The sequence below is a fragment of the Dermochelys coriacea genome, chromosome 19 (genome assembly GCF_009764565.3).
Source record: "Dermochelys coriacea isolate rDerCor1 chromosome 19, rDerCor1.pri.v4, whole genome shotgun sequence".
Lineage (NCBI taxonomy): Eukaryota > Metazoa > Chordata > Testudines > Dermochelyidae > Dermochelys > Dermochelys coriacea.
In genome coordinates, this window is record NC_050086.2 from 10,804,482 (window position 1) to 10,831,393 (window position 26,912).

Here is a 26,912-nt window from a genome sequence, read left to right on the forward strand (position 1 = left end):
AGCAGCTGGGCCCAGAGCCTGCCCCAAGGCCACCACCCAGGGTGGGAAGAACCTGCTTTCATTTTCCCTTTGCAGACAGGTGCTGCCCCCTCCCTCAGTAAGGAGGCAGCCGGGGACACAGCTTAGAGGCTGTTTATTACAGGACTGGGCACTTCCCTGCTTCCTGGAGCTCTCAGTCACTGGGGAGGAGGCTGAGGCCCCTGTGGTCCCATTACTTTCACCAGCAAAGCCCCATGGTCCTGCTGCAGCAGCCTCCTCTCTCTCTCCTGCAATGGCAGCAGGGTGGGCACCTCCTTCGCCAGCCAGGGGTGGGAGTCACATGGGCGCGATGGGCAGGGCGGCAGCCGTCCCTCAGCACATGCCCCCGCTCTCCCACTTGCTACGAGACGCGGGCCCAGGGTCAAGCAGAGCAGTGGGTGGGAGGCTGCTCTGGGCCATGGTGCCCAGCGGAGCGATGGCAGAAGCCACCTGCCAGCTTGAGGGCAGAGGCGGCGTAGGCGGTTGGCAGGGCGTGAAGGCAGCAACCTGCTGGTCAGCTCCGGCTGAGCGCAGATGCTCATTGCAGCACGGTGAAGCCGATGCCGCAGGGGAGGCTACGGCTGCCCCGTCTCTCACAAGGCTTCCCGCTGCACCTGCTTGGCCAGGGATTTCCGGTGCTCCTGGATGGCTCCCCATAGCTTGCACACCAGCCCCCGTCTGGCAGGGAGAGATGGAGACGAGTGAGACACGCTCCAGACCCCTGCGCCTCTTCGCACCGGCTGCAAACAGCCTCAGTAATGCCTCGCCCTCCGTCTGGCACCCAGGGGAGGGGACGGGGGCCACACAGAGGGGATGGTCTCCATGGGCCCCACGCCCCACTCAGCGCAGGGACTTTCCTGGGCAGAGCTGCTGTGAAACGCACCCAGGGCAGAGTCTGCTCAGGCTCCCAAGACGGATTCATGGTTCACCAAAGCAACTTGCTCCCATTGTGGCTGGGCTGGGAGGGACAAGCCCTAGGCGTGGCCTCGTAGCCCAGCCAGCAGTGCCCCTCCGGGGACGAGGGCCGAGGCAGCGGCACTGGCCCCCCTCCTGCCACCCTACCTGATGCCGGTGTAAAGCAGGTCGTCGCGGGTGGCGCAGGTCAGCAGGTCGGGCAGGGTGAAGCCGTGCTGCAGGAACTGGGGGAGAAAGGAGGGGTGCTGCAGGCAGAGCTGGGATGGGGCAGCCCCGTTGGCTCCATGGGGAAGGGAGAGCTGGAGGGCGGGGCGTGTGGAAGGGACACCCCAGCCCCCTCTTGCCCTGGCACCTGGCCCCCACCCCAACAGGGCCTGGGGGAAAGGGGGCAGGTTTGACACTGGAGAGCAGGGCCCCTGCAGAGAAATTTCCCCGGGGCCGCGCTTCTCGTCGGTGCCAGCCGTGGGCACCGAGACTGGGCTTGGAGCAGAGCTCCGCCTGCCCCCCCGAGGAGAGGGGCTGGAGCCAGCCTCTCCTGCTCCCAACATTGCTAAGGCTGGGGCCGTGGCGGGGCCCGGCTCACGTGGTGCAGGGGACGTTACCGTCTCGGTCGCAGCCTCATCCGCTCCGTGGCTCTGTAACCAGGCAATGAGGGCGTCCACCGCCCCCTGCTGGGGCCCCTGGGCGTGCGCGGCCAAGGCTGTGCAGACAGAAGGGTTTGGACTCGGGTCAGCCTCCCCCAGGACTCTGCGGCTCAGCCTCCCCCATGTCTCTGGGCTCCGGACGTGTGGCCTGAGGGAGACAAACCCAGCCCCTCGCTGCCCCAGAGACGTGGGGCTCGGAGGGAGACCCAGCCCCTGCCCAGATGTGGGCAGCTGGGGGCGAGACCAAGGTGTGTTCCACCCTGCCATGCCCATCTCCCCCTGCCCCCAGCAGCCCCACAGAGCTCCCCCAACCCCTCTCCGGTGAGTCCGGCCATCGCTCACCTAGGGGCTTGGATCCCTGCACAGCCTTGGCATCTTGCTCCGCGGCCCGGAGAGCCCCCTGCAGCTGCCTCTGCCACTCTCGCTCCTTCTCCAGCAACGCCTCCAGCAGCCTGCCACGCACGCCGGGGGGACAAGACGGAGAGCCTGGGAATCGAGGGCCACGCTGGAGGGCGGGGGGGGGGGGGGAGCAATTGCTACTGCACCCGCCCCCCTGCCCAGCCTGAGCATGTCAGTCCTACTGCACAGCTGGAGTCCAGCCCAAGTGTGGATACTAATGCCCTTGGACTGGAGGAGTGGCACCGCCCTGGTATGTGGATCCAGGCCGGGAGGGTGGCTGTGGGGTGCTGTCCTCTCGCGGGCAGAGGCTGGCACAACTGGCACTAGAGCGCGCCTCTCGACCCCTTGGGCCCAACAGCTGGCTGAGGGCCAGGCTCCTCGCCCTGTCTCCCCTCCACGCGGGAGATCAGCCGGGTGCTCCTACCTGCCTGTCTCCGTGCGGAGGTGGCTGAGCTGCAGCAGGAGTGGCAGGGAGTCCGCCGGGGGCGGACGGAAGCCCAGCTCGGTGCTGGTGCCGCTGCCAATACCAGAACTTGGGGTCTCCATGCTGCCCGTCCCCACGCTGGGCTGGCTCGGGGGAGGAGGCGCCCCCTGCGCCTCTGGATCTTCCTCCACCTCGTCTTCGCTGCCACCTTCATGGGCTTTGCCCAGGAGAGGCTGTGGCTTCACCCGGAGTTCTGGAAGCGCCGGGAGAAAGGTGGTGAGCGGGGAGGTGGCTGGCCTGGGGTAGGGATGGTGGGCAGAGAGCAGTGAGCTCTAGGGACGCCTCTGGGCATTGGGACCCGAGGGGTCAGTGCAACCCCACGGGCACCAGGCAGGGGTGGGACTAGCAGTAGCATCCTGCTGCCTCTGTTCTCCCAGGGCGCTATGCCCGGGCAGGCACCCCATGCTTCCTGATGAGAAACCTCCCTGCTGGAGTCGGGGAGGGCAATGCCCGGCGGCCTCGGGCTTGGAACTCCACGGGCAGGGGCCCAGGGTTTCTGCCAGCTGACGGGGTGGAGAGAGCTGGGTCTCCAGGCCCTGGCCGGCGGCCTCTATATACAGTCCCAATACGGAGAGTCACCTTAGCAGCCCCGCAAAACACTCCAATGGGACCCCCATCCCAGCCGCAAATCCATTGCCATTCTGCTAGGGACCCAGCTGCCGCCCAGCCAGGCCCCAGTGCTCCATGGGGCTGGATCCAAGCGGAACAGGAGCCAGGGCCACCAAACAGTCTCGTGTCCCCCCCCATCCCCCCACTAACGCACCGGTCACGAGGATGGTGAAAGCCGCCTGCACGGCCTGGCCCATGAGGTTGTCCAGGGCGAACATCCAGTGCGGCTTGATCTGGTGCTGCCGTAGGAGCTGCTTCACCTGCAGGGATGGGAGAGGATGGGCCGCGCCGGCACTGGACCTTGCCACCCCGACCCCGAGGGACGACCCCCGGCTCTCTCTGGGGTCCCCACCAGGCCTGGGTTACAGAAGCCCCCACACTTTGTTCACTGACCACATCCACCATCCTCCTGTGACTGCCCAGGTGAGGCCAGCACTGAAGGAGTTAGAGGCAGTGGGTGCTCAGTACTTGGGCACTTGAATTTTAAAGGTCACCGGCCAGGTTGGGGGGGAGAAGTGGCCTGGCCCAGCCCGGCCCCTCCTGGGAAGGGCCGAGTACTCACCGTGTCCTGGAAGCTGAAGAGCGGCACCTGTACGTGGCGAAGGCTCAGGCCCTCCGCCCATAGCAGGGCCTGGAGCCCCAGCAGGTCCTGGCTGAGCTGCCGGCGGCTGGGAGAGCGGATGTAGCTCTTGAGGCAGGACACCAGCTGGGAGATGTGCTCCGAGGACAGCCTCCCTCCTTCCCAGCTCTGAACAGGGAAGGGAAAGGCTCAGCCCGGGGATGCGAGAACCGACCGGCTCCCATGCCCGGAGCTTGCAATGCTAGGGCAGCCTCCAAAAGGGCACCCGGGCAAGGCTGGGCTGGCAGAGGGAGGGGTCTCAGACGCTGCCCAGGCCAGAGCTAGTGAGTGGATGGAGGTCGTACGTGACAGGCCCCAGGAAAAGGACAAAGGCCGTAAAGCTACTGGAGACCGCCCTCTCCAGGGCCAGGCTAGTCCTGTGCTCTGTAGCTGATGAGCGGCCCCCAGCCCAGTGCGGGGAGTTTAGACCCTGACCTGCTGTGGAGGGGTCTGAGCCGCTTGCTGTCTGCCCCATGCAGGAGAGGGGTTGGGCACCACTCACGCTGCAGCTGGAGCGGCCTGGCTACCGAGCCTTCGAGGGGCCAGCACTGACCTGGCTCTGGGCCTCCACCAAGGAGGCCATGATGCTGGGCTGCTCCTCCGTCAGGATCTGGTGCAGGGTGGCCCTGCGCTCGCTGTCTTTCTTCAGCAGGAACGTGCCGCCGTTCTCCTCGGGGGTGGGGGAGCTGCTGCAATCCAAGCCGGCTGGCTCCTCGGCAGCCCTGGGGAGATGGGAGTGGAGGGCAGCCAGCAGGGACATGTAGTGAAGTCTGGGCACTTGTGGGGCGGGGGGCAGCCCCTGTGCTAGAGAGAGGATCCAGGACAGTAGCTGACCCACTGCAGAGCCTGGGATGGGAAAGATGCCTCCCTTACATGCTCCAGGGGGAGCTGCCCCACGGCGCTGCAGGCCCTTCGGGCTGGTGGGACAGGGAGACTCAGGGTCACCCACCCCTGTGCACTGCAGCCCTTATCCTGAGGAGCGAGGGACACCCGGGCCAGCGTGGGCGACACTGAATCGTTGGGACAGCTGGGGGGTTTGTCATTCGATCCAAATCTCCCTGGACCAAGAATCCCCAACACAAAAAACCCTGAACAACCCCCTTCCCGAGGCCCCTGCCATCGGCTACAGCAGCAGCTTCCGGCTGCCAGCCGGTGAATCGGGCTCTGGGAACAAGCCCTCCTGCTCCCAGGGAGCGGCCGCTCAACGGATACCCCGCGTCACGGGGCTGCGGGGAGCCGGGCGCTCAGGAGAGCGGGGTCTGCGTTCCCCACTCGCCTGCCCCATCCGCCCCGTGGGCCTGGAGCGGGAGGTGAAATCGCATAAAACTCAGCTGCAGGGTCAGCTGCTGACCACCAGGTGTCGCCCAATCCCTGCCCTACAAACCCACCCTGCTGCCTGGGTCAGGTCCGGCCCTACATGCAGGAGGGGCTGGGGGAGGCCTTGGGGTGCAGCCCGGGCACATCTGGCTGCTTGATCCCCTAAGGCAGGGGGCTCCCCTTCGACTTCAGCGTGGAACAGCCACCGCCCCGAGACCGTGCACCCTCCAGGAAACCCAGCCAGGGACAAATGGTTGGGCATGCGGCTGCTGCTCACTAGGGGGCGCTAGTGGGGAATGTACCCATCCGGCTGGAGGCGCAGTGTCCAGCTGTGTCACTGGATGCAGTGTGTGGCCCTATGGCTCCCTTCCCCCCACCTCACCCCCCAGCCCGAGAGATCCTCCGCCTCCTCCCGAGCCTGCCCCTCCTTCCCCCAGAAGAGAAGCCATACCCCAGGTAGCTGCATCGCTGGGCCACCTTGCTGGAGCTGTGGGCTGGCGAGCTGGTGTCTGCCTTGGCAGCTGTCCTGGGAGCCTGTACCGGCAAGGGGGGGTTCCTGGCCTCGCTGGCCCCCTCTGCTGCAGGGGCCCACTCAGAAGCAGGAGAGCTGGCTGCAGAGAGACAGGGTTGGTTACTCAAGCTCTTCCAGGGAACGCAGCCCACCTGCGAGATACCATGTCCTGCCCCCCAAGCCTCTTCCTGCCCCCCCAGCTCCCCTGGGCTCCCCCCTGTCCCCAATATCCTTCTTCTGCCTCCTAGCTCACCTGCCCCCGGTGTGCCTCCCTCTGCAGCTGGCACAGCCTGGCTCCTGGCTTTCTTCCTGCTGGGTGCTGTCAGGAAGGGCTCCTGGAGCAGGGCTGCGGCGGGCGCCCGCTTATCCGGATCCACCTCGAAGCATTGGAGGATGAAGGCCTTGGCTGCCTCCGACATGGAGTCAGGCACCTCGGGGTGCATCTTGAACATTCCCACCTGGTGAGGGAGATGAGGGAGGGGCCATCACAGAACCCTAGCAGGGAGAGGACCCAGTACCCCTACAGCCAGGCACTGCCCAGAGAGGCACTGCCCCTTGGCTCACCTCCCCACAAGGTACCGCACTGTGTGAGCGGCACCAGTTTCCCCCATGTCACCCAGTGGGCCTCAGCGCAAAGCCCAGTCAGGCCTTGGTCTCTCTGCTGAGGCTGCCAACGAGGGGCCAGTCAGTGCCCACGACAGCTGGACGGGGGCAAGGCCACCGGTCCACTGGGAGCCACAGCGAGACTCACCCTCCCCTTTTGTAGTGGGGAAGCCATAACCCACCCCTGCCAGCCCCCACGCTCAGAGAGGAGCCCAAGCAGTCAGCTCCCACCCCACCCTCCCCCAGAGGTATCAGTGAGCCCCGTCCTCACCTTGAACATGGCGGCCTGTGGGCTGCCCAGCTCATAGAACGGGGGGTGACCTGTGGCCATCTCGATGATGGTGCAGCCCAGGGACCAGATATCAGCCGGCTTCCCGTAGCCTCGGGGGCCCTGGTCGATGATCTCCGGGGCCATGTACTGCAGGGTGCCTGGAAAGAGACCAGAGCAACTGAGGGAAGCCAGCCCACAGTCCCGCCTGCCTGCCCCAGATCAGCCAGTGCCCCCTGCAAGCCAGCGAGCCCCTCCCAAACCCAGATGGGCTGGGGACCCCTTCCCTCCCTTCCTGCCAGGTCTTGAGGATGCCCCTGTGCATGGTGGGGAGATGGCAAATGGCCCTCTTCCCACAGCCCAGCATGCTGTAACCCAATGGGGCGGGAGGGTTTGCACAAGAGCCTCTCACCTGTGAAGGTCTCGGCGCTGGGGCTCATCCCGGCCAGCCTCTTGGAGGTCCCGAAGTCAGAGATCTTCAGCACCCCGCTGTAGGTATTGATAAGGACGTTGTCTCCCTGTCGAACGCCCCCCCAATCAGAACAGCTCACAGCTGTGGAGATCCTCCTGGGGTGAGTGCTCAGAGACAAGGTGTGCTCCCCCCCTCCAGATCTACTAATGCCCCTTGCTCCCACTCTGTCCTATTCTGGGGGTCGAGGGTGGAGCCACCCTACCTGTGGGGCCAGGAGAGGTGGAGGGGCCAATGAGACCATCTGCAACCAGATGCCCTAGAACTCCCAGAGCGGGGGGGCAGGCCGGGGGAGACTCAGTGCAGAGAGCCCAGCCCCCGGCTAGCAGCCTCGTGCGTGGCGGAGTCCCTAGATTAGCCCAGTCCGGGGAAGGCCCCGGGCCCCATAAGCTGGGTGGTCCCTAGTCAACTGCCGTTTCTCCCACCCTGCAATCGCACAGGCCGGGGAACGCCCTCACCTTGATGTCCCGGTGGACGATCTGGTTGTCATGCAGGTAGCGCAGGCCCTCCAGGATCTGCTTGGTGTAGAACACGATGGTGGGCTCGTTGTCCTTCAGGGGGCCCCACTTGGAGCGCAGGAGGGACGAGAGGCTCCCTGGGGACGGGGCAGGAGATGGGAACCCCACTGAGCCTGTGTGCCCGCCCCAAGCCCCCACGCCCCAGAAAAGCGGCAACCCTGCCCCATCCCGCCCTGCCGAGCCCCAGTGTCACATCCCAGTCCCAGAGCTGGCACAGAACAGGGCATTATGGGCAGGGCAGGAGTTGTAATGGGCTATGGGGAAGCAATGCAAGGCCTTTAGGAACCCCCTAGAAGGCCCCAGGCCGCATTCTGGGGCTAGAGCCATGGACCGCCAAGGGCAGGAGGCAGCTGGTCTGGGACGTGCGATAGCCCAGACAGGCCAGCTGGATGGCAGCACGTCCCCAGACTGGGGCACCCTGCTCCATGCAGGAGACCCCAGGTTCGGGGCAGGCGCTCACTCGACCTACCTCCCGGCACCTCCTCCATGAAGATCTTGATGAAGCCGTCCTGGCTGAGGGAGCCCAGATACTGGACGATGTTCCGGTGCCGCAAACGCTTGTGCAGGGCGATCTCCTCGTGCAGGGGCTGCGAGTACCTACACGGTGGGAGCCGGGGGAATGAGGGTAAAGGAGCCAAGCCGGCCTGCTCCCTCCCCGGGGGCTGGGCAATGGGGCTGCAGTGCCCTGCACTCAGCAAGGCCATCCCCTCCTAGTGGGGCGGGAAGGGCAGGTGAGAGCCACGCCAAGGACCAGGCAGGTGCACATCTTGCACATCTGTTCACACTCATCTACCTCCCGTGCCCCCACCCCCAGATCACCATGGGCAGGCGAAGTGGAGGGCGGGACCCACTGCCTGAAGGTCACTGGTATCAGGCATACCCCAACTCGCTAATGTCGGATCCGTACCTAATGGGGGGGTTGTGTGAGGGGTCATCGGAAAGCCAACAACACCCTGATCTCGGATATTCTAGTGTGGGGCATGTCGGTAACACCCCAAAGGAAGGAAACAGGGAACTAAAATGTGTTCGAACCGGACACGGCTGGGGAGCGGGGAAGCCAGCTGCTGCCCGACGTTTCCATCCAGCTGCAATCACAGGCAATTGGCCACTCGCTGGCACAGAGCGGGCTACAGGGGCAGATCAGTATCGCGGAAAGCAACGGTAGGGGAGAAACCAGCATGGAGCCTTCTCCATCGGACTCCCTGGCACCTTTCCACACAGCGGGGACACTGGTCTCGGAGGAGACGACATTGCCAAATGACATTCTTGGCCTAGAAAAGACCCCCAGGGATCTCGCGCTGGATTCAATACCCTGGTTTGACTTTACATACTGACACGCAGGGCTTGCTCGTCTGCTGGTTGGGAACGACGGGCACTCAGGGCAACACAGTCTCTGACCGCTCTGAACCCCAAAATGTGATAGAGGGGTCCACAGGAAGCACTGCCCCATCCCCCCCGTGGCTCATACCTGCTGTCCCGCTCCGGGATCTCCTTGATGGCGATGCGCACCTGGTTGCTGAGGTCCCGCCCGGCGTAGACAACCCCGTAGGTCCCCTTGCCCAGGATCACCCTGTCGCTCGTCTCCGTATATTCGTAGTCGTACTGCACAGGCCAGAGCAGGGTCAGAGCCCTGCCTAGCTCTGCATGCACCCCCAACTCGGCGAGCTGCGCTGCCCCCTGCACCATGCCCTGGGGCTGCCCCCCAGCATCCCCAGACACGCTTGCTCTGAGTGCAAGACCGCCCCCACCCCCGGCGCTCACCTCCAGGTCCTCATCTGGGCCGTCGCCCGCCTCCTCGCCCCCCACTGCCAGCTCGGCCACGAAGGCGTGAATCAGCTTGCAGAACCTGCCGGCAGAGCAGGGAGAGCGTGTCTGGATGTGGCCCCACTGCCTGGCCCCTCCGGGGGGCTCCCAGGCTGGCGATGGGCCCCAGAGAACCTCCCCACCACTGAGCCACCACCCATGGGCTCAGCAACCCCCCCAGCGGAGCTCCGCCCCTGCTGGCTGGCAGAACCACAGGATCCCTGGGCAGACGCAGCAAAGCCATAAGTGGGGTGGGGTCTAGGGCAGCCCCACAGACAGGGCACCACCTACCCGGGTGGGGATGAAGTCTCTTTCGGCTCTCTCCTTGGCCTGGCCCTCCACCCCTCAAACCCAGCCCAGAGCAGCTGCTCCCTCTCCCCAGCAGGGGCTCTGGGTCAGGGGACAGATCTTTTGTCCCGTCCCCACAGCTCTCCAAAGCCATGGTGCTAGGGGGCCCCTCTGCCTCCCCATCCTGCCCCATCACCAGCACCCCTGACCCACCAGTGGCAGCGGCATTGGGGGTCCCTGCCCCTCCCCCACCCCAGTGCCCTGGTTCACCAGCGGCATTGGGGGGTCCCTGCCCCTGCCCCACCCCAGCTCATTAGACCCAACATTGACAGTGGTGTTGGGGGGCCCTGCCCCTGCCCCTCCCCCACCCCAGCGCCCTGGCTCACCATTGGCAGTGGTGCTGGGTGGGGAAGTACAGCTGGAAGTCCTCGGCCGTGTGCAGCACATACAGGAAGCAGCAGCGCTCGTCACACTTGGAGATGCTGGAGAGAGAGAGGCCAGCCCCACACCCCACAGTGAGCATTGTGTGGGGGTGGGGGTGTAGGGGGGAGAGACTCCCACCTGAGCCTCACCCGAGGAAACCCCTCCGGCTCCAGTGTGCTCATGGGCTGCTCTGCCCCTGTGGCTTGTCACTGGGCCCCTCACCAGGCCAGCAGCACCAGCAGCAGGAGCCATGGGGCTGCATGGCCCTGGGGGAGGGCGGGGGAGGTGGTTGCAGAGGAGGGGTGCGGGCGCATCCAGAGCTCTGGGGCTGGCACTCCAGCTAACAGGGCTCCTCCCTCCACTAGGGAAGCCTCCTCCCTGCCACGCCAGCCCCCTCGGGGAAGACGCTTATAGAGCGTTCGGGGCCAGCCGTGCTCCTTACCCCCCACTCCACCCCTGCGGGGCCGGGGAGCCTCTAAGAGAAAGCTGCGGGGCTGGTCACTGAACGAGCCTGCTATGCCCTGGCTCTTGGAGTCTGCTCTGCCAGGATCTCCCCAGCTCCTGCCTACGGGCAGGTTCCTCTCTGGCTCCTTGTGCCATACACAGCTGGGGAGGCCAACACCTACTATGGGACCCACTAAGGGCCGGGCACTCAGCTGTGGGAGCCAGGCCTACTCTCTGCCAGGCTTACCCCCTGTGCTCCAGCTAGCCCTGCGCATGGGAACCAAGATGGACCCTTGCCCAGTGCAAGGAGGGTGCTCGGGGAGGAGGGTTCTGCTGGGGACACAGAGAAGATTTCCAGGTGGACGCAGGCTAACCAGGGAGCGCCAAGGCTGACTGAGAGGCTACCCCAAGGGGCAACAAAAAGTTAAACTCCTCACCTAATTCCACGGATGGAAGAAGCCAGAAAGGTCCAGCTGGAGATCCCTCTCTAGGGGAAAAATAAATCCCCCCAAAAACACGCAGCATGAACAACGGGAGCCCAGAAAGTTGTCGCCATCGGGGGCAGCAAAGGAGTGGGCTTGCTCCCTGGGCTCCAAGCCGCCTTACCTCCTCCGGTGGGCAGATGTGGCACAGCATCACCGACTTTTCAGCCTCGCAATTGCGCACCATCAGCTGGGCTGGCTGCAGGTCTTTGGTCAGCTCCAGAATCAGCACCTGGAAGGGAGGCGGAGAGAGAGGCTGGTGTGGGGTGGGGGAGTCTTTGCCCCCTTCCATTGCATCCCCAGGGGGCTGGAGGCAGAAGACCTCATGGCAGGGCTGAGGGTGAGGGCCCCAATCAATGCTGATAGTCTTCTCCTTTCACCCAAGGATCCTGCTTCCTCCCCTGAAGCCCCCAGTGTCCCTCCCTGATACACCCCGCCAAACCCCCAGCCCCAGGGCACATTTTAACCTGTAAAGGGCCGACTTCAGGTTCTGCTCTCCCCCTGCTGCCAGGAGCTCGCTCTGGACCCCTAAGCAGCAGCACCGGTGACTGAAGCCAGCTGACATCATCACCCGCGGCTCCTGCACACTTGTCTGGTTTGTTACCAGGGTAATGGGGCAGCGGTAGCCTCCGGGCCTGTCTTCACCACACAGCTGGCTGGGCTCTTCCTCGGGTGTGGCCCCAGCTCCCTCCCCTCCCCACCCATCCCTCCCATCCTACGCTCAGACCTGGGTGCCAATCACTCGGGCTAACTCTGCCCTCACCATGCCTTATTGTTGGCATGTGCCAGGCCGGAGGCAGCTCTAGCGGCATGATGGGATGGGACTCAACACACCAAGCCGACCCGCCGCACTGAGCCAGCCGTGCCGAGCGCCCACGGGCTCCTCACCGGGCAGCACTCCGTGGAGACGAAGGGCTGGCAGGATGCCAGCAGGAAGCCCATCCAGAAGTCAGCCTGCTCCTGCTTGGGCGTCTTGATCTCCGGGCAGGTCTTGAAGTGTTTGTACAAGAGGAAGGTCTCCATGACGGAAGCCAGGTACCTGCAGTGACAGCCAAGGCAGAGCGCGAGATGGAAGGGAGGGACACCCCACCGAGGAAACAACTTCTGGGCGCCGACAGGCCTCCCGTGCCGTCCCCCGTGTGCCCAGGACGGACAAGCTCTCCTGCGGTTCTCTGCGAAAGACCCATGGGGCGGCCCATGCCCAAAGGCCCACCTGAAGCCTCCCATGCAAGGGGCCGCTAGGGGAGACCCTTGCCCCGGAAGCTGGCCAAGGTGAACCCAGCCCAAGAGTCAGTCAAATGCCGATCTGCCTGCCCCTTGCAGAGTTCCGCTCCTGGAGGCACTGGCAGGGTGCTACTGTTTGGGGGTCCCTGATGGGCTCGGGGTGGGGGGGGGGGAGCTGGCATTTCTGCCACCTACCAGATGGGGGCATTGAGCTTGTAGAGCTTCTCTGAGGCCCGGATGACTTTGCTGAGGTCGTTGGCCAGGATCCAAGAGCCCAGGTAGAAGCCCACATCCCAGTAATGCTGCATTTTCTCCACGCTGCCCTTATTGCCCAGAAGGCAGCTCAGCTTCACGGCTGGGGGGCAGGAAGGTTCCTCTTCACCGCTGAGGTCAGGGCAGGCCCACCCAGACACCGCCCTGCCCCATGCCACCTTCCCCCGTCCCCTCAGCTCACCTCCACGCTTCCCCTGCTCCGGCCCAGCCCCGCCCAGTCATAGCCCCACTCCACTCTCTCCCCTCTACCCCCATGGGTCAGCTCTCCCACCCTTACCCCTTGCTCTCGCTCCACCCCCACCCCAAACCAAAGAACTGTCCCCTGTCTCTAGCAGATGACGTTCCCCCCCCTTGCCACTGGAATTGCACAGGACAGGGGAGAGAAGTCAGGACAGACAGGCCCCCCCCCCAAATTCCAAGGGACCCCCTTAGTGACTCATCTCCTGGCCACAGAGTGCAAGAGACACAAACCCATAAATCCCACCCACCTCACAGCCCTTCCTTGGGCCATCATCCAGGCCGTGCCAGGACTAGGGGAGAGCCTGTTATAATCAGTGCTTTACACACGCACGCCAGGGGCAGGGGAAGAGCCACTCACCTATTTGCCTGAGCTCCACGGAGGTTTCAAATTGGTGCCCGGCTGCTATGAGCAGGACAGCAGAGTTAATCCCAGAGTGGAGGCTCGGCTCAGTGTCAAAGGCTTTGCTGTACCTGGGGAATTCAAACATGCAGAGATGCCAGTGACTAAACAGTCACCCGGCCAGATCCCAGGCAACACCACTAAAATGCAGCCACTTCTGGAGTGGTTGGCAGCAAACAACCGATACATGGCAGTGCAGGGATGGGGCATTAATCCCAATGCCAAGGGAGCCAGGACTCTCAAGGTGCCAAGGGCAGGGAGGGTCTCTAATACCCAATTGCTGCAGACAGATTGTAAGGTCTCATCTGGAAGACTCCATAAACTCGGCTTATCTGCCTCTACATTGTCCCTTCCAGGAACTGAACCTGGGACCCCAGGCGTCCAGAACCCAGTGAAGCCAACAGACCCACGCACACGCTCAGGAATGGCTGCACACTCAGCCCTTCGCACACCCGGACAAGCACAAGTGTGTCTGTGCTCAGAACCCCGCTGGCCCAAGGAGCCCACCCCAGTCTCCCCGGCAAGGGCCCCCCCTCACCAGTAATAGGCCTGGTCCCTTTTCTCCGCGTCCACGAAGCCGGAGTCGATGAACAGATCCTTGTAAATGCGGCCGCACATGCAGTACAGGTCGGGTGCTGCCCCTTCTCGCCTCTCCACCACTGGCAGGAGCACGGAAAGCGCCTTCTCCCGGTCCCCGGGCTGGTTCCGCCTGCCCAGATATTGTGTGTGCTCAGCCGCGACGCACGCTGTCCCGGGCGCTGCCAGGCGCAACGAGCCAACGCCCCAAAGAGAGCTGGGGGGCCAAGTGCCGTTCCCCAGGCCAATGGCTCTGGGCCCAGCAGGATAAAATCCCCACTTCGTGCTCTGTCGCTGCAGACCCCGAAGACTGAATGGACCCCCGAGACTGATCTCCCCTCTTATCCGCAGATTGGGCAGGGGCAGCCTGGCGGAAGCTTGCTCGGATGCTGCCCGGTGGAGAGAGGATTTCAGGCTTTGATCCTCTCAGCCCCGCACCACCCCCAGCCAGGTGGCCCAGCAGGACGGGTGCCCACTGGCAGCAGAGGGCGCTCGGACCCTGTAGGGCCGGGAGCGGGGCCTGCGCCTGCCCGAGGAAGCATCTCACCTTTCTAGGGCAAAGGTGTAGTGGAAGCAGATGTTGTGCCGTTCGGCCACGTCGCAGGTGGGCAGAGCCTGCAGCGTCTCTACCAGCCTGATGATGGCGTCGTAGTCCTGTCGAGGAAGCTGGGGCTCAGGTGGAGCAGGCTGCCGTCCGCATCCCGTGGGAGGTCCCGGGGAGGTCGGGCGGGGGGAAGAAACAGGCCGGGCCTGACGCAGCACAGGGGGCTTGGCAGCGGGACGGGCAAACCACGCCACTCAGGGTCGCGGCTCCTTCTGCGCCACGCATCCGGAGGTCATGGTGCACTCGAGGGCAGGCGGTGGGGCTTGCAGAACCCCAGTGTCCTGTGGGAGACCTTTCCTCCAGCATGGCCACGCCCCCGACTTAGTGACAGCCAGGCCTGCTGGGCAGCCGGTGGCAGCGACACACCCGCCAGGCGCTGCGATTCTGCTGGCCCAGGATGGGGGCTCTGCACCGGGGACCCTGGCGATCCCCCATCAGCTCCCTCTTGGGGAGCCATGTGCCAGTCCTGCACATGCTCGTGTCTGTGACCCATGGCCAGCAACCTCCTCGGAGAGCCACAAGCCAGGGCCTACCCCTGGGCACCTCAGGCGGTGACCCCACCACTGCAGCCATCTCCAGTGACCTTGGGCCGGTGCTCCCAAGGCCACGCTTCCTTCCGAGGACCCAGCCACCGCCCACCTCACCCATCTCCCCACCCACCCTGCTGGAGCGGGCGGGGGACGACTCACCTGCACATCCCGATAGGACAGGAGAAGGTTCATGATGATGTCCAGGCTGAGGAGCTCCACGTTGTCCAGGCGCTGCTGGATGTTGGCCAGCTCCCGGCTCAGCTGCTCCCCGCTGTACATCTCCCGGGCCTTGCGGATGTCCTGGCGGATCGTCTCCCGGAAATAGCTGCTGGAAAACAACCATGCTCGGAGCCGAGTACAGCTCACTCCTGGATCAGAGGCCTGATCGGGAGGGAGCCTTTGACCTGCACAATTGCCCACTCTACCCTGGGGGGCACTCAGTGGTAATGGAAGGGGCTGGATTGACAGCCCTGGGGTCTTAGGACTCTGGTTATCTGCAGGACAGATATCCCACGTGAGAGGTGACTTCCCATGGCCCACTCAACCCTCAGCCCCTCCACCAAGATAGAGGACAAGGAAGACCATGTATCTGAAGGGCGCTACCTCTCACCAAGAAGGAGGGCTCATCTGGGGTGGTCCAAAGGGGGTGGAATGAGCAGCAGATGGAGCTGAGCTGGGCTATGGAGAACAGACTAGGAAGGTCTCCTCCCAGCAGTGAAGTCTCCTGGAAGGTGGAGTTGCCTCCCTACATGGAAAGGGGTGGAAGCCCCATTGCCTGGCGCAGTCCTGGGGCAGGACAGACCCTGGAGAGCAGGTGGCAGGGAACTGGCCCGGCCCTGGGCGTGCCCAGAAGGGGTCAGCGAGGCCTTTGCCCAGCTCTGGCTTGTCTTGCTCTGGATTTCACTGACTGAGATGTCCCCATGGGCGCTGAGGGGCCAGACAGGCTGCACAAGGGGAAGGGAACTGCATGGGAAGTGTCGCCATGCAGGGGATGTGCAGCCCCCACCCTGCCGTGGCGGGGACCCATGAGCTGGCGGGGGACCTCAGACTAGGGTGGGGCCGAGCCGGGAGGGGTGAGGACCTGGGGGAGGGAGTGACACAAAGCCCCTTCCCCCCCAGTTTCACTTCCTTCAAGTCCCTCCCTAGCTGCAGGGTGGCCCCCCATGCGCTCAGACAGCTGCAGACCCCACAGCCCAGCGCTGGGGCTCCCCAGGCCTTCACAGCTATCTGGCTCCAGAACACCACTGCAGGTCTTCCCCCACCCAGTAGCCATCATCGTCCCAGAGCCCTGCGCTGGTCCCCCTGGGCGTGCACCACACCTCCAGCCTCAACCGACATCTCAGGCGTGCAGGAAGCATGCAGCAGGCCCCTGTGCTAGCGCAGCCCGCAGGCTCCGGAAGGCAGATTGCACCAGCCTGGAAGCACCCACTCCCCCTGCAACATCTCACAGCCCTGGGCCTTTCCTACTACACCCATCACCCCACCCCCAGCCTGCATTGCCATGACTGAGAATCCCCCAGCAGGAGGCAGACGGGCCCCTTGTTGCGATCTCCGGAGGCTGACCCATCTCAAAGGCAGGAAATTGCGCCATGCCTTTGTTATTCCATTCAGCAGCTCCAGCCCCACATATAAGTCTTCCTCTTCCTCCCCCAAAGGATCAGCAGAGCTGCGCTAGAGACCAGATCATGGTCAGAACCAGCCCTTCCTGTTCCTGCAAACTAGATTTACTGGGCCTTTCAGTGTTGACCCCCTGCAACTGAAGTGAGATTTCTAGGAGCAAAGCTCTGAAATTCAGGCAATTTAACTGAAAAGGGGATTGCCACCCGCTTGGGGAATGGCAGGGAGCCTCAGTCTTTAGAGGTTTCCCACCCTCTCTTTTTTGCAGTGTGGATGGAGGACAGAAAAAGGAGAAAATACCTTTAAGCAGCTTTAAGTGGCTGCAGCCCATTGGTTTGCTCCTAGCTTGCGCCACTCCCATATGGGCAGGGGACTGAGGAGTGCACGGAAAAACCCAGTTTGCAGAATACATAGCTCCTCGGAGTGGTCATATCCCGAACTTGTATGGTGCCTGCTCCAATCAGCGACTTCCCAGGGCGCAGAGAGCCCAAGGAAACGCCCGAGCTTTGAAACACCACAACGGCTAGCGGCCATGGCATTGCTCGGGGGAGCAAGTTTTTACTGCCATTGGGATAATGGGGCTAGTCACCGAGAACAATGCAGGGGAGGGTCTGAGCCAAAGGCCGGTGAAATTAATAGGAGTCTTTCCATTGCCTTCCGGCTGCTTTGGCCCCCCCATGCTCAGAGCTGGGTGGTGCCATCCCACACCATAATCCGGTTCTAACTCCCCAGCGCTGCATTTATGCCCCTGTCTCTAGGTGCCAGTCAGCCAGAGGCTTGTGCAAGCCCCAACTGGGCCCAGCAAAGGCTCCCCTCAGTGGTGGTGGGAAGTAAGGGCTGGTCCTCTCAAGCTCACTAATCGGGGGGCACTGCCACTCAACCCCCCAGGCTTCGGCTGGAGCTGGTTTCCAGGGGCTGTGCCCTGCCCTCGCTGAACACCCCTCCCCCGGGTGCGCTCGGCCGGGCGGTGCGGTACCAGGAGTTGGTGGGTGTGCCCTCCAGCAGCTTGGCGAGACGCCCCACCAGGGGAGTGAAGAAGGCCTCCACGTTGAAGGTGGGCTGGAAGAGCTCAGTCAGGCACTTCATGGTGCTGGCGTCACAGCATAGGACTTTATTCTGGGCCGTCACCACGTAGGGGATGAAGGTGTAAGTGCCGCAGCAGTCCTGCCAGGAAGAGACGGGGCGCCAGGAGTCAGGGGACTGGGATTCTTCCCCCCCACCCCCATCAGCCCATCCATTCCCTGGGATCTCAGCCCAGCGGGCCAGCCAGGGATACCACGTGGTCCCCATATAGGTGGTGGCGTTCGTGACAGAGACGCTGCTGGCCTGAGACCCCACCAATTCGTCTCATGTAACGTCCTCCAGACAGCAGGGAAAGGAAGAGGAGTGGGATCTCCCCAAGCTCCATCCAAACCCCACCCACTCAACGACAGGCCCTTTTAATGCAATCTATCCCACTCCTTTGTTGCATGCTCCAATCAGCAGCGAAAGACTTAACAACCTTGGTATTTACATAGCCATTATTAAGCTCCAGAGTTAACGCCCCACTGAAAAGCACTGAGGCCACTCACTAGGGCATAGTTGTTGCCACCTGACAGCAGACAGCCTGAAACAACTTCCCCGAGCCGGCAAGAGACATGAAAGGCTTCCTACCCCATGCCCTCTCCAAGCAGGTTCCTTGGGCTCAGGGTATTGCCAGGCCCATGTGCGGGGGTGGGTAATCCATAGCTCTCAGGCCGAGGGGAGTTTGGACACCTGAGCAGAGGCAGGTGGTGGTGAAGGAAGGTGTCCACACCCCAGCAGGAGCCTGAACCCACCTCGCGCAGCCAGAAAGCTGCAGCCTTGTTTTCCCAAGCTAAGCTTGTGTCTCCCAGGGGTCTGCAATCATCAGGCTGGGGAGGCCGAGAGCAGCTGAACCTAGACTTTAGGTCACAGGCAGAAACACATTTGGGGGCTTCAGGCATATTTAGGCCCCTCCCGGCCATCTCTGCCTGACAGCAAACCAGGTGCAGAGAGCAGGGACCAGCTGTGAGATTCAGCTGGGCATGTCCCATGTGATCAGCTCCCTGCTACCGAGTCTGGGGGGAGCTCTGTCCTTCCCAGCCTGTTTTTGCTCCTGCTGGAACAGCAGGTGGGTGGTGGTGGGTGCATAAACCAACACTAAGCCACACTGACTAGAGCTGTTTGCAAAATGCCCGGACTGGAACAACAGGGGGTGCAGCAGGCCAGGGCTGAGAGGCACAGCCCAGAACTGGAATGACAGGGAGGCGGCTACAGGTGAGGATTGAGGAGAAAGGAGCATAAACAGACAAGGTAAAAAAAATAATTGATTCACAGAAAGTAAATCACACTTACTGAGTTCTTCTGGCAGATATCCTCCTACAAAGGGAGATAGGGTGGATATTTAGCTGTCCATTCAACTGACACAGAACACGTTAGCCACTAAAACTAGCCAATTTGGGAATCTATTTTACATGGTAGGTGGTGAGACATCATGGTGATGGGCAGCAGAACACACCGAGACCGAGAAATTCACTAGGGCCTCAGCACTTCCAACGCAACTAGACCTTTCCAGGGACATGCTCAGTTCTCTCCCCGCAACAGCCGAACTGCAACAGAGATCAGGGGAATGGAAAAGTATCTATTTCTGGTGGGATCTGGCTGGGTTTTAACGCTCTCCCTGTACAACTGCAGCACCAACTTCGGAAGCAGGGGGTGTTTGCCGAATAGGTTATTAGTTGGGATAATTTCATTCCTGGGAAAAACAAGACCTGTAATGTTTTGCTAGCTCAGAGTCCCTGAGTGGAGGGCCTGGAAAGGAGGCAATCTGCATTTTACAGCCAAGCAGCAGATCAGTCATTTGCTCTACGCTTTCCCCCCTCCTCTGTGGCCTGGCACTGGAGTCCCTTTAATCCCTCCGTGGGTCAGAACCGCACCCTAAATATGGCACTTGGGTCACTACTGCCTAGGGAGGGGAGGTCATGGGAACATGGTGGGCTTAGGAGTTCATAGGTCCTGGGGCATTTTTTCCTAAAAGGACCAAGGCGTGATTCCCTATACCTATAGGGAATCACCTATAGGTCCCTATACGCTAGAGACTCTTAAAAAAAAAAAATCACATCATGCCGATTGCTGTCTTGCACCCTGTTTCTATAGTCCCATGACTGCTGTAGCAGATCTCTCCCACTGCTACGATTAGAGATGGGGGCTTTATCCCTGGGAAAGGCCAGACTCCAGGACTTGGAGCAGTGGAAAGCGCTCCTGTCTAATGGTTCCTGAGACTGCAGCAGCAGTTTCCATGCTGGAAACAAAGAGAGAGAATGAAGCATGTGGGTAATTGGAAAGACAGGGATTTTAAGATTCCCAACATCCCACTAGGGCTAGATGCACTGGAGTGGCCCAGAACAGATGCATTCAGGGACAGTAAGCTTTCCTAAGTGCATGACCAAGGATCAGAAATAAAATGTTTAGACCCCCAGCACCCAACCGATTGTTGTTCAAAATCCCATTTGTTTTTCTGCCATTTAGATTAGCTGTTCCATTCCGGTTCAGAACTGTGCTGTTTGTACAGGCATCATTCCAACCCAGGAGAGGAAGGATGGGCTTGGGGCTAAGGCACCAAACTGGGCCTCGGGAGATCTGCGATCAGTTCCCTGCTCTGCTACTGACTCCCCAGGTGAGCCTTGGGTAAGTCACTTTGTCTCCGTAGGCCAGTTTCCCACCCGTACCAAAAAAAAAAAAAAATATATACTCTCTTTCCGCCACCCTGGGTGCTGTCTGTTTGGACTGTCAGCTCGGTGGGGCAGGGACTGTACACTACACTCCTGTACAGTGCCCAGCACAATCGGGGCCCCATCTCAGTTAGAACTTCTAGGTGCTACCGTAATACAAGTAATAAGCAGCAAGTTCAAAAAGTCCAGTGTTTGGATCAGCTGAGCCTGCTCTTGCCAGTTTCCTCTTGCCCGGGCGTTTCGTTATCACAGGAGATGGACGATGAGGAGGAGTAACGCCACGTTGCAAGGCATCTGGAGCCTCCCCCTGGTCTGAGGATCCCCGCCGAGTGCCAAGGGCTCTGCAGAGAGCTCACCTTCAAAGCGGCCCACAGGTTTTGCAAAGTAACAGGGGTGCTGCATTCCTCTTGCACTTCCTAGCTCAAGACCTCGGGCCTCTGAGGGAGGGAAGTATTGCCATTCCGGAATTACCAATGGGGAAACTGAGGCACAGAGAGGCGACATGATGGGGCCAAGCAATGGCCAACGCAGGCATCCTGGCTCCCAGTCCGCTGCTCTAACCACCTGATTTTACCTCCCTAAAGCTTCCATCTCCCATGTGTAACCAGAGACATTTCCTGGCTAACTTGGCCATTTCTCGCACACGTGGTGGCTAAGAACTCGGACGCAGCTTATGGGACAGAGTGGCCCCGGTTTCCAATGCCAAGGGGCACCACCCCCACTCACCTTGAGGGCCTGCAGGTCCAGAAGGTCAGTGTGGCTGCTCAGGAGGACATTGTTGGTCATGCTGAAGCTCTCCCGCACCCCAAGGTGGTAGAAGAGCGTGGGCTGGCACAAGGAGTTGTTCAATTCCACCACGGCCACATCTGCGGGGAAGCAACAAGGGACCATCAGACATCAGCCTGCATTGCTCGATTTGCAGCTGAGGACAGGTCTAGGGCACTGGGGAATCTCCCTCAATCCCCTCCCCTGAGCCCTAGGGAATAGCAAGGAGACTCACTTTGAAGGTTTGGAATGTCCTGGTGATGGGGATACAGGTGACATGATCAGGTGACATTGGAGCGAGGGATAGCTCAGTGGTTTGAGCATTGGCCTGCTAAACTCACAGTTGTGAGTTCAATCCTTGAGGGGGCCATGTAGGGATCTGGGGCAAAAATTGGGGATTGGTCCTGCTTTGAGCAGGGGGTTGGACTAGATGACCTCCTGAGGTCCCTTCCAACCCTGATATTCTATGATTAGCCCACGGGGCTAGTGACTAGGCATGTCCCTCACCCTGAATGCTGGGTCTCACAGGCCAGCCTGATCACTACCTCTCCTGGCCAGAGACTGCTCAGTGCAGCTCCACCACTCTCCTTCATCCCCTGCAAATCCCATTGCCTGCCCTGGCCATTGCATAGACCACCATGCCCAATTACTCAGCACAGTGAAAATACTTCCACACTGCATCCCCAGCCAAGGGCTCCTTCAGGCAGCAGTGTCAGGGCTTCATCTCTCCGTCCATCTCACATTCCTTCCAGGGTAGCCGAGCGATAGCTGACAGAGGGGACCGAACCCGCCACAGGCTGTTTAAAAGCCCAGCCCCATCTCCCCTGGGGTAGGCAGGTGGGCTGATCGTTACTACACATACGTGCAAGCAGGTTTTACAGACCATGTCAGCGGACCAGGAAAAGCAAGAGCTTCCCCGGACCCGCAGCTAGAACAGAACGGGATGCGAATAACACAGATACTGTGAGGCAAGGTCTTTGGACCCCCAGTGACCATGCAACAACTCGCTTTGCGCTTCACCATCAGAGGGGTAACAAAAAACAGCAACACTTCAACCCTCGCACCCTGCCTGCACTCTGAGGTCCAGCTGTATGACAGCATCACTAGGGGAAACTGAGGCACAGAGAGCTTAAGGGCCCCATTTCCTGAGGCGCCAAGGACCCACACTTCCCGTTGACTTCAAGCAGAGTCACAAGTGCTCAGCAGCTCTTGAAAAGTCAGGCCCTGGCATGGTTTATCCAAGGTCAGTAGCAGAGCCGGGGACAGAACCCAGGACTCCTGAGTCCCCTGTCCCTGTGCCCACCCCAGTCAGTGACTCTGTTCAGCAGCGTAATCCTAGAGGGCACATGCCAGAACAACTGACTCATTCAGCTGGCCAGGAGCATTGTGCGTGGGTTAGCCAGACTCTCACCTTGGGATCTCTTTGTCTCACAAGGCTGCCAGCCAGCCTCCTGGCATTATCGATAAAACAGTGCGTTTCCTCCCCCAAGCCTGGCTGCCTGGGTTGGAGCCAGAACAGAGCAACAGAGGCTGAAGGTGAGATGGGACCATTCAGATGGAATAAATCACATTAAGCAGAGAACATCCTCCTGCCTAACCTCTCCTAGGGGGAAGGGAGGAATCTTTTCCTCCAGCCCCTATAACACACTGCCAAGGGCACAAATCCAAGCCATACCCCCCCCCCCCCCAGGCCATGGGATGCGGGTGGCTGTGGTCCCTCCTCTGCTCCAGAGGAATCGGGAGCATCACAGATGTCGGGTGAGGAAACCCTAGACCGACAGGAAGTCGGTGACCACACTGCACGAGTGTGTGATTTCTACATCATTTGACATCCTTCTGCTCTAGTAGCTTCTGGCCCCGGAGTCCTTCTTAAAGGGCCAGGCTCTCCCGTCCGATTTGTGCTTGAAGGGCGTGCACGGAGTGTGACACCCCTGCGGTGGGGAGTCTAGCAGGCCAGCAGAATGGGGAGCAGAATAAATCTGCCTCCCCCCATGGCAGATTTAAGAGTCATTCATCAACTATAAAGCCAGAAGGGTCCACTGTGATCACCCAGTCCACCTTCCTAACAGGCCTGAATTGGCTCCTGGTGGATCTAGAAAAATCTCCTTTAGAAAACCAGCCACTCTTGACTTAAAAATTGCCAGTGAAAGGAGATGCTCCAGCAGCTTCTCGGACACGTGAAAATAAACGAGAAAAGAGAAAAATCCACAGTCCAGATAAAGTGACAGAACCAGTAGCCGCAGCAGAGTGGCCAGGGAATGATTAGTCCATTGACAAAATTTGATATCCACATCCGATCTGCACACATAGTTTGTAGACATGTACAGATTTGCAGATCCACTGAGACTGAAAGCCCTCTGACACCTAGTGGGACATCCCCTGCCTGGTCAGGATTGGGGTAGCTGGCACTGCCAGTGTTTATGTTGCATCTGTCCTGGTACCTTTCATCACCAATAAATTCTCTGTGTCTCACACACACACACACGATGCAAAATATCCACACTCCCACACACTCCCCTCCTGGACTGTGAGTCTGTGACCCCATTTTGCTGCAACTCAAACCCCATTTGCACAAACAACCCTATTTGGAAGGGATATTTTATTGTCTGCTTCCAGGCAGCGCCATCCCGCAATGCTAATTGAGCAGAGAACAATCAGAGATGCCGGGATCCGTGTAATTGACAAACCTTCATGTCTTTGTCATTCTTCCCCCAAGATGACAGGGGGCCAGAAAACAGGACAATAAGGAGGAGGAAACAGAGGCTGGAAGGCAGGATGGTCTGGTGCTTAGCACACAGCACTGGAAGTCAGGTGAGCTGGGTTCTAATCCCACTTCTCACACAACGTTGCTCACTGATCTCTCCTTGGGCAAGTCACTTAGCCTCTCTGCAAACATTCCAACACCTGTTACATGAGGGTAACAGAATATAGACAAACCTCATTATAACAGTGCAAGACCCTAGGTGCTGGAACTAGGGGCGTGGGGCGGCACAATTATATCCAGGTTTTACAGTTTGGTTCAATGGCTCTCAGCACCCGCACGATACAAATTGTTCCAGCGCCCCTGTGCAAGACTGTTCATGGGTGTTAGAAATGGAAGGTGCTAAATCTTACACAGAATCTATCACTGTCTAGGGACTTCACAGCAACCCTCGGGACAGAGCTCCGAGCTCCCTGTTCCAGAAGGCCCAGGCTCCTGCCATGGGAGCGAAGGAAGAATCTCCACAGGGAGATAACACAGGGCCTATGACACACAGTTGAGCAGTTCCCACGCCACCTGGTAGAGGTCAGTGGTGTACACACACACACACTCACTCCCCAGATGATAACAGCCCTACTGAAGATCGCTCCAGGGGCCGGATGATTTCAAGGAAGGAGAAGGCCCATTTCATCGGCCAGCAGCTGGCCGGGGGGGGGGGGGCATGCCCAGAAGCAGCCCTGCTCTCCCCCCCAGGGCTGCAGCAGCTCCCAGGCTGGGGGCTGAGACACAGAAATGAGGCGCCAACACCCCTGCCTCCCACGGCCTGGATCTGGGGGGCGGGGAGCTGATGAATGCTGCAGCCTCCTCCCCGTTGCACCCGCCCCGCCAGGAAGCCGCCGGACTCGTTCGCCCGCTTTCGCCCCCAGCCGCGGCCCCGCGCCGGCGCCCCCGCAGGCTGAGGCCGGCCCCAGCTCATCGCACGGGCCGGGGCTCACCGGCGCTGTAGAAGCAGTCCAGGGGGCCCGTGTCGCCCAGCGCCAGGGTGCCGAAGGGCACCGTCTCCAGCTCCGCCCGCGCCTCCCGGCAGGCGTCCCGCAGGCAGCGCAGGGGCCGGGACTCGGCCGAGCCCTCGCCGAGCACGTAGACCACGCGGAGAGGCCGGCTCCGGCTGCTGCTCCCCCGGCGGTCCGGGGCGCCGGCCACCGGCTTGCTGGGGGCGATGGCCATGGCCAGGGGGTCCTGCCAGTAGCTCCCCGCCCGCTCCGCCCCGCCGGCGCTTGCCAGCCTGCTCTCCCCGTCCATGCCGGCGCCTCGCCCCCGAGGGAGTGGGGGGGGGGCACGTGCAGCGGATCCCCCAGCCCCCCGACCCGGGGCCGAAAGCCTGGCACGGCCGTTTCCGCCCGGAGCGCCGCAGATCCCCAGTTGGGTCAGTTGCAGCCCACGTGGGGCCCCCGAGCCCCACCCACCAAACCCGTTCTCCGTGTGAACTCCAGAGAGTCCGGGAGCGGCGGCTCCCCGGGTCCCACGCCTTCCTGTGTAAACGCAGCCGCCGCCGGGCTCGCAGGGGCGGCTGCCCTACCATGGCCTTCTCGCCAGGAGAGCGAAAGGAAAAGTAAAGCCATCCTTACCCTTCCTGCTGAGGCCCCCCTCCCCTGGGCTTTAAAAACAATCCAGACCCGGGGTACATCTCGCAAAGCGGCCTCAGGAGGCGGGTGGAGGGATTTATGGCCAAGGTCGAAAGCTGTAAAGGAGCATGGCTCCCACCGGGGGGGGGGGGATTGACACCAGCTGAGGAGCTGCTGGCCCCATGTTTGCAAAGAAAGGCCCCGATCCTGTAAGCTGGCCCCCAAAGGCATGCCTTTGGACCTGTGCCCAGGGTGCAAAAGTGCATGGATCCAATTGCGGAGTTGAGGCCAAAAAATGAAACCTCTAAGTATCGGGGTAGCCGTGTGTTAGTCTGTCCCCACAAAAACAAGGAGGGGTCTGGGGGCACCTTAAAGACTAACAGATTTATTTGGGCATCAGCTATCGTGGGTAAAAAACCCACTTCTTCAGATGCATGGAGGGGAAATTACAGCTGCAGGCATTATTATTATGCTGACACATGCAGAGAAGGGAGTTACCTTACAAACCTCTACGGTTTCTTCTCGCTCTGAAAGGCAGCAGCCCAAAGTGCGAATGCATCCTTTCACACAAGCCAGCATTTCAAATGTGTGTGCACAAAGGCACAGTGCAATGATGGGAGCAAGCGGGTTCCTGCATTACAGATGCAGATGTGTGCAGGACAGATGCACCCATGAATTTTGCAGACGCATTTCTGGAAGCGCTGCAAGCACTTACGTCACATACAGTCTCAAATGCGGCTAAAGATATTTAGACTCCAGTGAGTCTATTAAGAACTCGAGATAAATAAAAAGACAAACGTGCAAAGACTAATGTGCAGGAAACATTGTGCAGTTGAACTGCCATTATCTGAATATCTGAATTTGGGTAACTGAAGTTTTGAGCGAATTGCCAGTACAATTACCATATATCAGGGGAGACAAACCTGTAATGGAAAACAGGGGTGGTTCAGACAAATGAAGCTTCAGTTAATTGAGGTTCAGTTTTTCCATAGCGAGAAATGTGGAGGAAAATGAGTCTAGCCAAAGCGTGGCTTTCAGCGTACATGATGGTACAAACATAGAGTCTTTTATGACCGGGGAAGTCTTTGAAGGCAGTAGGCAGAGAGGGATTCCCTCTACACTCATCTTGTGGTGTGACATGCTATCGCCTTCAGAGTTCAGTCCTAGATTTATAAAATATCTTTCACTCTCTTCAGAGAGGGACTTAGGTTGTTTCAATCCACCTGATGTTTGTCCAGCTTTAGGGATGGCTGCCCTGGACTGCAAAGCTGGGTATAGGAATGTGTGTGTGTGTGAGAGAGATGGAGAAAGCAGCGCACAGGCAAGGCTCCAGGAAAAACACAGCTTTCGGCTCCAAAAAGCTGCACACATACATCAAACGCTGTTTTGACTAGCTTCACTTCCTTTCGCCCCTGCTTCATGCAGAATGGCCATCCCCACTTGCTTCCCTCTTTACTCAGTACTTCCAAAAAGCAGCGAGTGCAGGGCAGTTTGGCTTTAGAAGGGCCGACTGCGGTGATGGGAGAAAGGACATTTTCTTTCTCCGGAGCTCAGAGATTTAGTGGGTCTGCTGGGAATGAAGTCCCAGGCTGGGAGTCTGTAATGGGCCAGAAGTCACTTGGCCCAGGGGGCTGCTTTCCTGGAGCCATTGTTGGTTTTTAATTTGGGGATTAATCATCCATTCACCTCCTCCCATGCTGGGATAAAGGGCAGAGGGGCGGGGAAGGAAGGGAAGCCTCCATATGGTGCTTTCAAACTGCACTGAATTGCCTACTTCTAAAGAGACTGGGAGCCATGTGCAGCATGAACTAG

The 26,912-nt window shown here is 60.5% G+C and overlaps 1 protein-coding gene across 4 annotated transcripts; it reads right to left on the reverse strand.

Annotated features, from left to right (window-relative positions):
- Positions 1 to 116: 116 nt before the first annotated feature.
- MAP3K6 (mitogen-activated protein kinase kinase kinase 6) lies at positions 117 to 25,035 on the reverse strand. Of its 4 annotated transcripts, none has more exons than XM_038377426.2 (29): positions 24,471 to 25,028; positions 20,736 to 20,875; positions 18,634 to 18,657; positions 17,255 to 17,442; positions 14,821 to 14,986; positions 14,075 to 14,181; positions 13,490 to 13,660; positions 12,910 to 13,022; positions 12,234 to 12,393; positions 11,703 to 11,853; positions 10,939 to 11,046; positions 10,770 to 10,819; positions 9,852 to 9,947; positions 9,136 to 9,220; positions 8,843 to 8,976; positions 7,844 to 7,971; positions 7,315 to 7,451; positions 6,800 to 6,905; positions 6,391 to 6,548; positions 5,770 to 5,974; positions 5,457 to 5,616; positions 4,242 to 4,410; positions 3,632 to 3,817; positions 3,224 to 3,329; positions 2,401 to 2,653; positions 1,920 to 2,029; positions 1,536 to 1,633; positions 1,081 to 1,157; positions 117 to 696 (listed from the first exon to the last, which is right to left on the reverse strand). In XM_038377426.2, the coding sequence occupies exons 1-29, from the start codon at positions 24,775 to 24,777 to the stop codon at positions 612 to 614; spliced, it is 3,978 nt and encodes a 1,325-aa protein (XP_038233354.1). In that variant the 5' UTR covers positions 24,778 to 25,028; the 3' UTR covers positions 117 to 611. The 4 variants fall into 4 exon arrangements, 3 of the variants coding, with proteins under 3 accessions (XP_038233354.1, XP_038233353.1, XP_043362040.1); XM_038377425.2 differs by having other exon boundaries at positions 14,821 to 14,989; positions 24,471 to 25,020; XR_006278250.1 differs by having other exon boundaries at positions 631 to 696; positions 1,920 to 2,063; positions 14,821 to 14,989; positions 24,471 to 25,034.
- Between the last annotated feature and the right edge of the window lie 1,877 nt (positions 25,036 to 26,912).

What these genes read in the sequence shown, in the direction of transcription:
- MAP3K6 (XM_038377425.2), bottom strand. Translation starts at nt 24,777, where the DNA reads ATGGACGGGGAGAGCAGGCTGGCAAGCGCCGGCGGGGCGGAGCGGGCG. An exon ending in GGCACACCCACCAACTCCTG is followed by an intron (nt 14,990 to 17,254) that starts GTACCGCACCGC and finishes GTTGTTTTCCAG; the next exon opens with CAGCTATTTCCGGGAGACGA. An exon ending in TCTTCCATCCGTGGAATTAG is followed by an intron (nt 9,948 to 10,769) that starts GTGAGGAGTTTA and finishes CTCTCTCTCCAG; the next exon opens with CATCTCCAAGTGTGACGAGC.